Here is a 12,332-nt window from a genome sequence, read left to right on the forward strand (position 1 = left end):
TGTATTCTTCTCTACCTCTCAGGACAGAGAAGAGGAGGTAAAAATGTTTAATATACTTCTCACAGCAAGGCAGGAAAGGCTGCCTCAGTATTTGCCTTAATCAGCTTGGTCTGCTGTAACAAAATACTGTAGACGGGGCTGGGAGAGGAGGTGGGTGCTGAAACAACAGAACTTTACTTCTCACAGTTCTGGAGGCTGGAAGTTCAAGATCAAGGTGCTGGCCAATTCGGTTCCTGTGAGGGCTCTCTTCCTGGCTTCGAATGGCCTCATTCTTGCTGTGCCCTCACACGGCAGAGGGAGGGAGCTATGGTGTCTCCTTCTTTTCTTATAGGAGCACTGATTCATGGGGCTCTACCCTCATGACCGAATCACCTCCCAAAGGCTCCACCTCCTAACACTATCCCATGGGGGCTTAGGGATCCAACATACGAATTCGCTGGCGGACACAGCTCATTTGATAGCAGTAGGATACAGAAACAGGAGAGTCTGGAAAACCCTTCCTAGCCCAGCCTGCCAGGCAGCCTGCCAGATTTCTGCTGTGTTCAAAGGGTTTTCTTGAGTTTCGTTGACTCAAATTGGCCTGAAGTGGCCATGATTAATCCTTTTAGCCCAGATTCGTTTCTGGGGAGATGCAAAATACCTTTAATAGTTGTTTCTCTTATACTTTTCTATATAGAATTAGTGAACATATATTAATTGGCCTTACCTTTTGCAAAACTGCAAAGTTCTTGCATAACGCCTCCTAAGTCAAAAAGGCTGTGTTTACTCTCCCGGGTACCTTCATAACTGGGTTCATAATCCAACTTGTGGCCCAAAGGAAACTTGGCACAGCCTGCTTGGCAGAGGGCCCGTTGGTGGCTGATGGGAAGTACTTCACCACTTACCCAAGAATTTCCTAAGTTGCTGTAAGCCCACCTGGTAGGAGAATAACTTGATACACACTTTCCAAAAAGCAATTTTATTATGGCACCAGAAGCCACCATTTCCACTTTTAGAAGTTGATTTTAGGAGAACAATCAGTAGCTGAGCAGGGAAATTTTTGTCAAGGATGCTCATTACAGCATTTTTTTAAAAAATAGTGAAAAATAGGAAAAAAGCCTTGAATATCCCAAACAGGGCATCCTTCAGGATCTGTGGCACATCCACACAATAGAAGACTCCTGGCCATCAGAAATCACTTCAAAACATGAAAAAACAAACAAACAAAAAAAGATAAAAACTGGGCCACGAAATTGTGGTACTATATATATCTGAATTTTGCAAAAGAAAATATCTATTTTTATATGGTAAAAAAGACTAGAAAAAAATTTTTCTTTAAAAAAAACTCCAATAAGCACAGTAGTTGTTTGGTTTTGTTTTTGTTTTTACAAGGAGCAAATTCCTTCTATAACTGAAAAAAAAATCAGTACAGATTTTTTTTAACTTTTTTTTTTTAAACTATTCGTCAATGTCATTTTTTTACAGAATCTAAAACCTAAACTTTAAGACGTTAGTGTCATCTCATATCAGGTGAAGGACTTAACCGTATCTGCTTGTTGCACTGTTTGAGAAGAAGAAGGAAAGGTCTGAGAAAACCAGAGAGGAGGGTCAGGGAATGAAGAACATGTGTAGACAGAGGGAGGGTCACATGAAGGTGTCACATGGATTTAGAGATAACTGGGGCAAAACTTGTAGAGCATCAACTCTAGAGAATGCAGGGAGCAGCTGGGAGCACTCCTCTGGCCTGGCTGGAGAGAAGCCAGCCACCTGTGCAGGTCTTAGGGGATGCATTCCAGCAACCTCCACCCCCTGCAAGGGGGAAGGCGCTCCCTCGTAGCCTAGACTGGCTGCTTCCTGAAAGACCCATCAAATCTCTGATCCCACCGAGAATCCTGAGGCCTTGGGGAGAAAAAGCCTCCAGTTTCAGATATTTCCTCCCTTACTTCTGTTTACTCTTTGAAAACAAATTAAGATTTCTATTTTCCCTTATGCATTTTTTAAATCATTCAGGCTTGTCTTTACGGTGAGCTTTGTGACCCTCTGTTCATGGTGTAATAAAGCATTCAAAGGCTTCATGAGACCACAGCAAAATACTGAAATGAGGGAGTATGCCATCAGCATTTCGATGAGGGAGGAAACAAGAACTATATTCCCCCAAAGGACCATGAATAAGGAGCAGCAAGACTTTCTTTTAAAAAAATGCTTCTGAAAATGAGCTTGGTTATTTTTCCTAGATTGGAATGGTCGGCAAAGGGATAGCAGATGCTGGAGGCAGCAGGAAAAAATGCAGAGATGAAACATGAAGGTCCTGGGCAAGTAATTTGTTCTTATTAACTAGGCTTTGGGGATCTTCAGGCATTTACCTGAACACCTCAGGAGGCTGAACTTGCAATAAGTTTGTGAATGCAGAAGGTAAAGTTCTGGTTGCATCTAAGTGGTTGTCACACAGATAAGTTCCTATCAGACTAATTAGGAAAAATCTATCTGTGCTGCAGCCCCCACTGGTTCCCTCTCTGACTGTGGCAATCTCTGGCACCCCTCCTATTCCTAGAACACCTTGTTCTCTGCTGCTCCAGCATGAAGGGGCGAGAGAGCAGAAGGCGAACTGGAACCCTGGATGCCTGCCCAGAACCATGTACACACCCGAGTGCACACACACACATACCCACGATGCTTTTGCATTCACACATCCTTTTATTCTTACACGATCCAGATGCTAACCTCCCGGTTAGGGTCCCCAAGCCCTCCCTTTCCTTGAATGGTTAAGTCACCATGGTCTGGCCTCAGCCAGTCCCATGCTCTGTGGTGGTCCATCTGTGCCCTGGGCAACTGTCTCTACCATTCAACGACCGAAGCTTTGAAATTTCTCTTTCCTTTAACATGATCAAATTCTTGGGCAGAGTTGGTCTTAATCAATGTTGATTGTTTGTTTGTTGTTTTAAAAGGTAATGTTTTTTCTTGTCTTGGCAAAGTTCATTTCTTTGTGGCTGTAAATTTTCAAACAGTTTGGCTTTTATGTCTCCCGTGGTTTGTGTCTAAAAGGTAAAATGTGCCTTTTCCTCCTTACCATGGTCATACCTGCATGCATTTTCTGTATTTGGATGTAGGACTCTGTGTATTGGGGGCTGGGGGTAAGGAGAGAGGCAACTGTCTTTGGCTGATGTGATAGAGATATGTTTACTTTACAATGAACAAAGGCTCTGTGGAATTTGTACATAGGACTTCAGAATCTTATGTGTGCTAGGAACTCTTGTTTTTTAAAATTGTGCAAAGTTTTGGCAGACACTGCTGGGAGTCCACCAAATCCTTCTCCTCTTCCACAGGAAGATACAGCTGGGCACACTGCTGCCCCACCAGGGACTCCATTTCCTAGCCTCCTGTGCAGCCAGAGGTGGCCATGGGACTTCCAGGGTTGCGTGGGGTGTCTCATCGCACATGCTCCCCCATACTCTTCCCCTTCCTTGTGAGCTGGAAGAGAAACACAGAAGTGGCCACAGCCCAGACTGACCACACGGATGAGGACAATGTCCAGGGGTTAATGAGAAGCTAGAAGGAATGAACTGAGTCCTGAACACCCACACGGAGCAAAGCCTGCCTGGCTGCCCTGGACTCTCAATGGGAGGGAAGCAAATGTGTCTGTCTGGTGTTGGTTATTTGTATTTCAGCAGCCTTGTCCCAACCCACCCACCCCCCCCCCTTCTCCCTGCACTCCTGCACAGGCTCCGCAGTACTCTGGGGACCTCAGAATGTGCATCCATTCAGCCCTGGGAGGCCAGCTGGCAGCCCAGGGAGCGTTTTGAATGGAGTGTGGTGGTACAGTTGAGGCCATCAAGCAGAATTTGGCTCTGTAAAGCCAAGCCCATGCTCCTAGCTTCTGTGGATGTGGTGTTCTTGTCAACTGAACCCTGAAACCTTAGGCTACATGAGGATGAGGAAAGGGACTGTGATATTGTGATACAATAAACACATATTCAGTCTCTGCCCTGGTTCCTGGCATATATTTCCTAAAATCCAGTGGAACCCCCAGAATGATAAGAGTGTCTTTTGTATGCTAATGAGATGGCTGGTGGCTGGGGACAGGATGGTGGGTAGTTACTAGAAAGATCAAGGCCTGATTAGAGAGTTGTTGGGACTTCAGCCCCAGCCCTGACCTTTGGGTTGGGGAGAGAGGAGAAGGACTGAGGGTTAAGTTGACCACCAGTGGCCAATGATATAATCAGTCCTGCCTGTATAATCAAACCTCCATAAGATCCCCAAAGGACTGGGTTCAGGTGGGCTTCCGGATAGCTGAACACAGGGAGGTTCTGGGAGGGTGGTGGTCCCAGAGAGGGCACATGCCTTGCCCTGAGCAACTTTTCCATTTGGCTGTTCCATCTGTATCCTTAGTACTGTCTTTATAATACAGGAGCAAACCTAAGTAAAATGTTTCCCTGAGTTCTGCGAGCCACTGTAGCAAATTAATTGAACCCAAGGAGGGAACCCTCAATTTGTAGCCTGTTGAATAGAAATATGGGTGACCACTTACTACTTGCGACTGGCATCTGAAGTTGGGGGCAGTCTTGTGGGATGGGGCCCCCAGCCTGTGGGATCTGACTCTGACTCTGGGTAGATGATGTCAGGATTGAATCGAATTAGAGGACACCCAGCTGGTGTCCACTACAGAACTGCTTGGTTTGTTTTTTTCTTCAGAAGGACTGAATAGCCAGTTTCTGAAACAAATTTCCACCCTTGCCCCCAAAAGGACAAACCTTGGCTATCAAGCAGGTTGAAAGTACAACTGTAATAATTATTGCTTTTGTGTCTTCAGCATCTACGATGGCCAAGGCCTTGGTCTAGACTCTCTATATGCATTCTTTCATTTATTCTTCACTGAAGCCTTCTGGCTGGGAGTATTTCTGCTGTCTCAGAGATGGGGGGCGGGCACAGGAATGCTGTGTGACTTGCCCAGAATCACACAAAGAGGTGAGGCAGCTCTGGGTCCCGACTGTCCTGTTCTGGGGCACATGCTCCAGTGCCCCGGTTACCGCCCAAACTGGGTCCTATTGGCTGCTGCTCAAAAGGAAGCCTAATCTTTGACAAAGCAGGCAAGAACATACTCTGGGGACAAGAATCCCTATTCAATAAATGGTACTGGGAAAATTGGTTAGCCACATGTAGAAGACTGAAACAGGACCCACAGCTTTCACCTCTCACAAAATTCAATCACGGTGGATAACAGACTTAAACCTTAGGTGTGAAACGATTAGAATTCTAGAAGAAAATGTAGGAAAGACTCTTACAGACATTAGCCTAGGCAAAGAATTTATGAAGAAGATCCCTAAGGCAATCACAGCAACAACAAAAATAAATGAATGGGACCTGATTAAATTAAAAAGCTTCTGCACAGCCAAAGAAACAGTCATGAGAATAAACAGACCACCTACAGAATGGGAAAAAACTTTTGCATACTACACATCAGATAAAGGACTGATAACAAGAATCTATTTAGAACTCAGGAAAATCAGCAAGAAAAAAATCAAACAACCCTATCAAAAAGTGGGCAAATGACATGAATAGAAATTTCTCAAAAGAAGATATAAGAATGGCTAACAAACATATGAAAAAATGCTCAACATCCCTAATCATTAGGGAAATGTAAATCAAAACCACAATGAGATATCACTTAACTCCAGTGAGAATGGCCTTTATCAAAAAGTCCCAAAACAACACATGTTGGCATGGATGTGGAGAGACAGGAACACTCATACACTGCTGGTGGGACTGCAAACTAGTGCAACCTCTGTGGAAAGCATTATGGAGATATCTTAAACAGATTCAAGTAGACCTACCATTCGATCCAGCAATCCCATTATTGGGCATATACCCAAAGGAAAAAAGGTCATTCTATAACAAAGACACATGTACCCGAATGTTTACAGCAGCACAATTCACAATTGCAAAGATGTGGAAACAACCCAAATGCCCATCAATACATGAATGGATTAGTAAACTGTGGTATATATATACCATGGAATATTACTCAGCTATAAGAAATAACGGAGATACGACATCTCTATGGTTCTCCTGGAGAGAGTTGGAACCCATTATATTAAGTGAAGTATCCCAAGAATGGAAAAACAAGCATCACATGTACTCACCAGAAAATTGGTTTCCCTGATCATCACCTAAATACACATCTGGGAATGATACCAATCGGATATCAGACTGAGGTGGGCGGTGGGGGAGGGGATGGGTGTATGCCTACATGATGAGTGCATTGCACACCGTTTGGGGAATGGTCACGCTTGAAGGTGCTGATTCGGGGAGGGGGCGGTGCAAGGAGGGGATGGGTATATACCTACATGATGAGTGCAATGCACACTGTCTGGGGAACGGACACGCCTGGAGCTTTGACTTGGGGGGACAGGTGGTACATGGGCAATGTATGTAACCTGAAATTCTGTATCCCCCATACTTAGATGAAATAAAAAAAAGGGGTGGAAGCCAATACACTGAGACAGCAGGGGTTGCAGCAGAGAAAGAGTTTAATATTGCAGGGCACTGGGTGAGGAGATGGGAGAAATTTCTCAAATCCATCTCCACAAGAATTATCAGGCTCAGGTTTTTAAAGATAGTTTGGTGAACAAAGAGCTAGGGAATTGGGTATGCTAATTGGCTGGGGATGAACTTATAGGGTTGGGAAACAGAAATTGTATTCTTGGCTGAGACAGTTCCTGGGTAGAGGGTCACAGGGCCAGTTGTGTCAGTTCCCACATATGCCCACTGGTCCAGTTGATGTCAATTGGTCCCCCCAAATGCAGAGTCTGGAAGAGTTATCTACAGAAGCAACTGGACTCTTAAGCAGTTAGCAACTACAGGAAGGCAAGCTAGGTTACCATGGCTGGTTAACTTTTAGCTATGTCTATACTTCTGTGGGAATCAGACTTTTACCATAGTTCTTGCCTTACGGCCTTACATTAATATAGGCAGTGTCACACCTTCATTTCTGTAAGAACAGGTACCTGAGCACTGGGCAATCCTGCAACTACAAGGGCTCCGGGGGCCAGGATTGCCAAATGCATGAACAAGGAGAGCAGAGCAGCAGCAAAAATACTGGATGTAGAAGGTTTTGTAGTCTCAAAAAAGCATGCACTGTGAGTCCTGTGCAGGGAACATATGCCCAGGGCTCAGAACAGCAAACTAAGAATTGATCTGCATTTTTTTCTTGCTCATCTTGGTTGTCAGGACATCCTAGAGAACCTTTGCTTTTATTTGACTCTGAGCTCCGGGACCAAGATTCAAGATGAAAAGGTGGTGGATTTTTGGGAGTAGTCATAATTAGGAGGACACTTCTGAGATTTAATTGTGTCTCATTTCTAAGGCGAGGCTTTCTCAGGGAGCTTGGACATCTGCCTTTCAGGGCTGATTTATAACCATAGTCCACAGGTTTCTGTCTCTTGCCCAAGACCCCCACAGAAACAATTCAGGTGTGAAGCTGCCTGGACTACATATAGAGCCCAGGGTTGGAGTGAACATTAGGGCCAAAGAGAAGATGAAAAAAAAAATAATAATAAAACAACAAAGCAGTGCTTGTCCTGCAAGACCCAGGGAAGGAGACCAGAACTGGGTATTTACTCGGTATCTTAGGAAATCAAGTTTGTTAAAGGCTCAAGTGAGGCCAGAGAAAATTATGAAGGTGGCAAGCTACAAGTCAGAGTTGAAGACTGACTGGCTGGGGTTACTTAGTAGGGCTGTGATAGGACAACAAAACGATGAAAGTGGACACCCAACTGTGACCCCTGTTGCTCAAACAGTCCCCAGCTGTCATCTTAAGATCACGTCCTTCTCTAGTCTTTCCAGCTTTGCTAGTAACTTATAGGCTCTAGATGTCCTCAAGTTGTGTTGTCTTCAGTGTTTGCTATGGTCCAAATATTGGTATCCCCGCCCCCCAATTCACATGTTGGAACGTAACACCCAATGTGGTAATATGAAGAGGTGGAGCCTTTGGGAAGTGATTCAGCCCTGGTGGCTCCACCCTCACAAATGGGATTAGTGTCCTTATAAAAGAGGCTTGAGGGAGCTCCCTTCTCCTTCTGCCATCTGTGAAGCAGAGAGCGAGGCTTCACTAGACACCAAAACTATATCTTGGACTTTCCAGCCTCCAGAACTGTAAGAAGTAAACTTCTATTTCGTATAAATTACCCAGTCTAAGGTATCTTGTGATAGCAGCTTGAAAGAACTGATACAGGGGTGTTGGGCTTGGCATTCTGGGCTTACTGTTCATGGTCCTTGTGCACATATTGGCAAGAAGGTAGGCTTATACACCGAAAGAGCAATAATACTTTATTTAAAATATATACAAAATTATTACTTTGAAACATATATATTACTGTCCAACATACATCATATAACACTGAATTATGTAAATTTTGGTACCTTCGTTCATTCAGTTTTGTGATTTCTCTTTTGCTCAAGGCGCCTGAAGAAAATTATCTGAAATGCCCACCACAGGGGAGGTGCCCATGGGCCTGGTCCCCTTGGTGGCCTAGCTGTGCTCTTGGACACTGCTGTGGCCCTGAAGCCCTGGCCCAAGGGAGCTGAAGGCAAATCCTGGCCTTGCTGGGGGCACTGGGGACTCAGAATTGATGGGACTCACTTCAACCAATCACACACCAACTGCTCATCTTCTCTTTCTCTCTCCCCCCGAGTCCCATCTGGGCATAAAAGGAGGGTGGACTTGGTGAGCACAGGTGCCAATTACTTTCTTAACCCTTCTCTGGGCTTAGATGAATCTAAATTATGTTCTTCTCTTCACCCTCCTTTCTCCCCTGCCCTTGTCACCCCTACCACGGAGAGGGAGGGAGAATGGCAGCCAGCCTCTTAATACATCTTGGAAAGAAATAAGAAGTAAAACAAAAATGGAGTTTCTGTGCTCTTAGGCTGCTTTTGAGTTACCATTATCCTGAGATAAATCAGACAACTGCTTTTAGGCACAGCCCATGCCTCCTTCATCACTGCCTCCCCACAGTGCCTTACATCTAGTAGGCACTTAATAAATGCTCATTGCATGGAGGAATAAATGAATGCAGGGGATCTGGTAACTGCGGGTAGGAAACACACACTTTACAATCAGAGTGTTTGAGAGATGAGAGGGATGTTGGAGATCATCTAGACCTGCTTCCTCAGTTGGCCAACAGGGTAACTGAGGCCCAGAGCAGTGAGATGAAACAAACAAGGTCACATGAGTAATTCCTGATAGAGTCAGACCTGGAATCTGGTTTTCTGAATTTCTCCTAAACTTCCCACTCTCCTCAGATCTGAAACTATAAGAGAGCTCCGTGGACGCAGTGCTATGCCCTGAACTCAGCACACTCATCTCCCAACATCAGAAGCTCCTAGTGGTGGCGGGTGGCCGAGTGTAGGGTGCAAGCAGAAAGGTCCCCTCTGGGCAGCTTCACTCCTGGGATCCAGTCCTGGGCGGGTGGACCGGACAGCAGCAGCGGGTCTGAATGAGGTAGGAGGAACACGGAGACCCATGGGGACCACCCTGCGGGTCGGGCTTGCTCATTCTGCCTCTGCAGCGGTGCTAGGGCTGAAGGGCACTGGGTGGCTCACAAAGGCTCTGGGGCCCCAGGATGTCCAGAGGGAGCGTGTAAACAAGGCCCAGCGACTGACCGCTTCTGACACTGAACACAGGTCACTGCAAAGACTTGCTCAATGCGTGGATTACAGGGGGTGTTTTTTCAGCACACTGGAAACATGGGAGAAAAGAAAGGGAAAGAGGGAAGGAGCCGAGGGACTGTCCTGCAGACAGGGAAGCCAAGAGGCTTTGGGGCACAGGGACAGGGTGGGCTGGGCCAGGTCAGGGAGGCATGGGTATGGGGGACATGCATGAGTGTCTGGGTGTGCTTCGCACTTCAGCTGAGTTGCCCCAGAACATTCTGTGGGCTTTGAGTTACTCAGGTCTCCCATGCACCACACCAGGGAACTCAAAAGCACAGGAGCTCACTCTGTGTCCCAGTGTGATTTTGGTTTCTTTCTAGAAAGAATGATTTGGCATGGCCGGAAATGCACGTCTGACAAGGTAAAGAACCTTGTGTGATTCTCCATATGCCACAAACGTGAATAATTGAAGGCAGGTGTCAAAGAGGGAATGATAACCCACGAGCTGGTACCTACTTGGGTTTCTCACCTCAGAACATGGCACCACCGGGTTTCCCTGGAGCAGGTGCAGAGGGAGCTCGGAGGCAGGATTGAGCTCTTGGGACAGACCCCCACTCCTGCCCCACCCTCAGCAGCCTCACTCCCTGCCTATCCCTAGTCCCTGACTTTCTGCCCAACTTCTGCACTCCCCACCTCACTCCATTTTGCCTTAACTACCTTGCAGTTCCCATTAGACCCACACATGGCTCCTCTCCGATGAGAAACAAAAATAATTCATCTTGCCAAAATTTGAAATTTGGGAGCCGCAGCTCATCTGGTAACAAATCAGTACCTTTGTGCTTAAACAGCCACCACGAAGTGCAGACTACGACAAACGTGCCAGGGAGCAGAGCAGGACGGCGCGTCCTGGGACCCGGGGGCCGGCCCTCCCTAGACAGCAGACTGGTTCTCGTTGCACACATAGACCGTGCTCGGCTGGATTCTCCTCCGGATCCGCTCAGGCACTTTGGGAAGGATCTGGAAGGTTTGGGGCAGCAGCTCTATGCAGGCCTCGCGGAATTTTTTGATTCTCCAGCAGTAGACGATGGGGTTGAAGACGGACTTGAGGTAACTGAGCCACAGGACGCAGGTGCTGGTGGCGTAGAAGGAGGAGCCGTAGTAGAAGCGCCGGCTGAACACAGACAAGAGGCTGTAGACCGAGTAGGGCAGCCAGCAGAGGGAGAAGCCCACGAAGAGGATGAGGATGGTGGTGAAGGCCTTGGTCTTGAAGCTCAGGTCCACGCTGACCTGGTGCTGGCGCTGCAGCCGCCGCCGGCCGGCGCGGGACAGCTGCCGCAGGTCCAGGCTGTCGGACTGGTTGTGCACGCGCACGGCGTTCTTGCGCACCGTGTTGAGGATGCACGTGTAGGCGCACAGCATGACGCCGAAGGGCACGAAGAACACGGCCGCCACCAGCGTCACCACGTAGGCCCGGGCGGCGGGGAACTCTGTGTAGCCCAGCACGCACTGGGGGGCCCGCGCCGGCATCTCCACGAACGTCCAGCCCGAGAGCGAGGGGACCGAGACGCAGAAGGACAGCACCCAGGAGACGGCGATGATCACCTTGGCCCTCCGCGGGTTCAGCTTGTCCTGACGCTGCACGATGATGAGAAAGCGGTCCACGCTGATGATGAGCAGGATGGCCACCCCCTCCAGGACGAAAAACCAGTAGAGAGTGGCCGAGAGGCGGCAGAAGCCGTCCCCGAAGTGCCAGCGGACGGTGATGAGGGTGACGGTGGTGAAGGGCATGCAGCATACGGACAGCATGATGTCGGAGAAGGCCAGCGTGGCCAGCAGCAGGTTGATGGCGGAGCGCATGGCCGGCCTCTGGTACACGATGACGCAGACCACGGTGTTGCCGAGGAAGCCGACCACGATCATGAGCAGCATCACCACGGCCAGCGTGATCCTGAGCGGGGCGGGCAGGGCCGTGGCCCCGGGGTCCGTCACGTTGCTGGCGTTCAGCAGCAGGTGTTGGTAAGTCTCGAGGGACGTGCTGTTACAGGCCATCTTGGAGAGACACTTGGAGCCGGGACGCAAATGGCCAAGGAGGGGTGACCCTCAGTGCTTTGGTGGCTGCCATCTTCTGTCTGTCAGCTGCATCTTCTCTCTAGACATCGTTGGAGCTCTAGGGCACTGGAATGGTCGTCGGGAGAAAGTCTTTCTTTGGGAGCACTAGCTGGGTTTTGCAATTCATGGATCACATCCTAGTCATCTCTGTGGCAACCGATTGTGTCCACAGCTTCCGACTTGGACACTCTGTAGCCTAGAGCAAGCAAGAGGACAAAAGAGAAGGGAATTAGTTCTTCCAAGCACGTACTGAATAGCGCACACATTTAAATTTCACAGGTATCCCTCAGCACTAGAGTGGAGAGAAAGAATGACTCATTTAGTTACCATTTGGGACAAACGTTGGTATTCACAAATACTGTCTTTGTCTTGTCAAGCATCCCAGGCAAACCTAATCAGCTCTACTTTGGGGACTGAGGAAGTAGATACTTTGTAATTAGCACTTATGTAATAACTTGAGTTTTAAGCAACCTAGCTAAATGAGGCTCCATTAGAATGTCAGCTCCATGAAGGCAAGGTTTCTGCATGTTACACTCTGCGACTCCCAGCACCTAGTACAGTGCCTGGCATACAGATAGATACATGTTGAGTTGATGCATAGG

At 47.7% G+C, this 12,332-nt stretch overlaps 1 protein-coding gene across 1 annotated transcript; it reads right to left on the reverse strand.

Annotated features, from left to right (window-relative positions):
* Window positions 1–10,551: 10,551 nt before the first annotated feature.
* On the reverse strand, window positions 10,552–11,670 carry GPR45 (G protein-coupled receptor 45). Its single transcript, XM_069495099.1, has one exon. It carries the CDS (start codon window positions 11,668–11,670, stop codon window positions 10,552–10,554), a length of 1,119 nt encoding a protein of 372 aa, XP_069351200.1.
* Between the last annotated feature and the right edge of the window lie 662 nt (window positions 11,671–12,332).

Source organism: Eulemur rufifrons, chromosome 19 (genome assembly GCF_041146395.1).
Source record: "Eulemur rufifrons isolate Redbay chromosome 19, OSU_ERuf_1, whole genome shotgun sequence".
Taxonomy (NCBI): Eukaryota; Metazoa; Chordata; class Mammalia; order Primates; family Lemuridae; genus Eulemur; species Eulemur rufifrons.

What these genes read in the sequence shown, in the direction of transcription:
- GPR45 (XM_069495099.1), bottom strand. Translation starts at nt 11,670, where the DNA reads ATGGCCTGTAACAGCACGTCCCTCGAGACTTACCAACACCTGCTGCTG.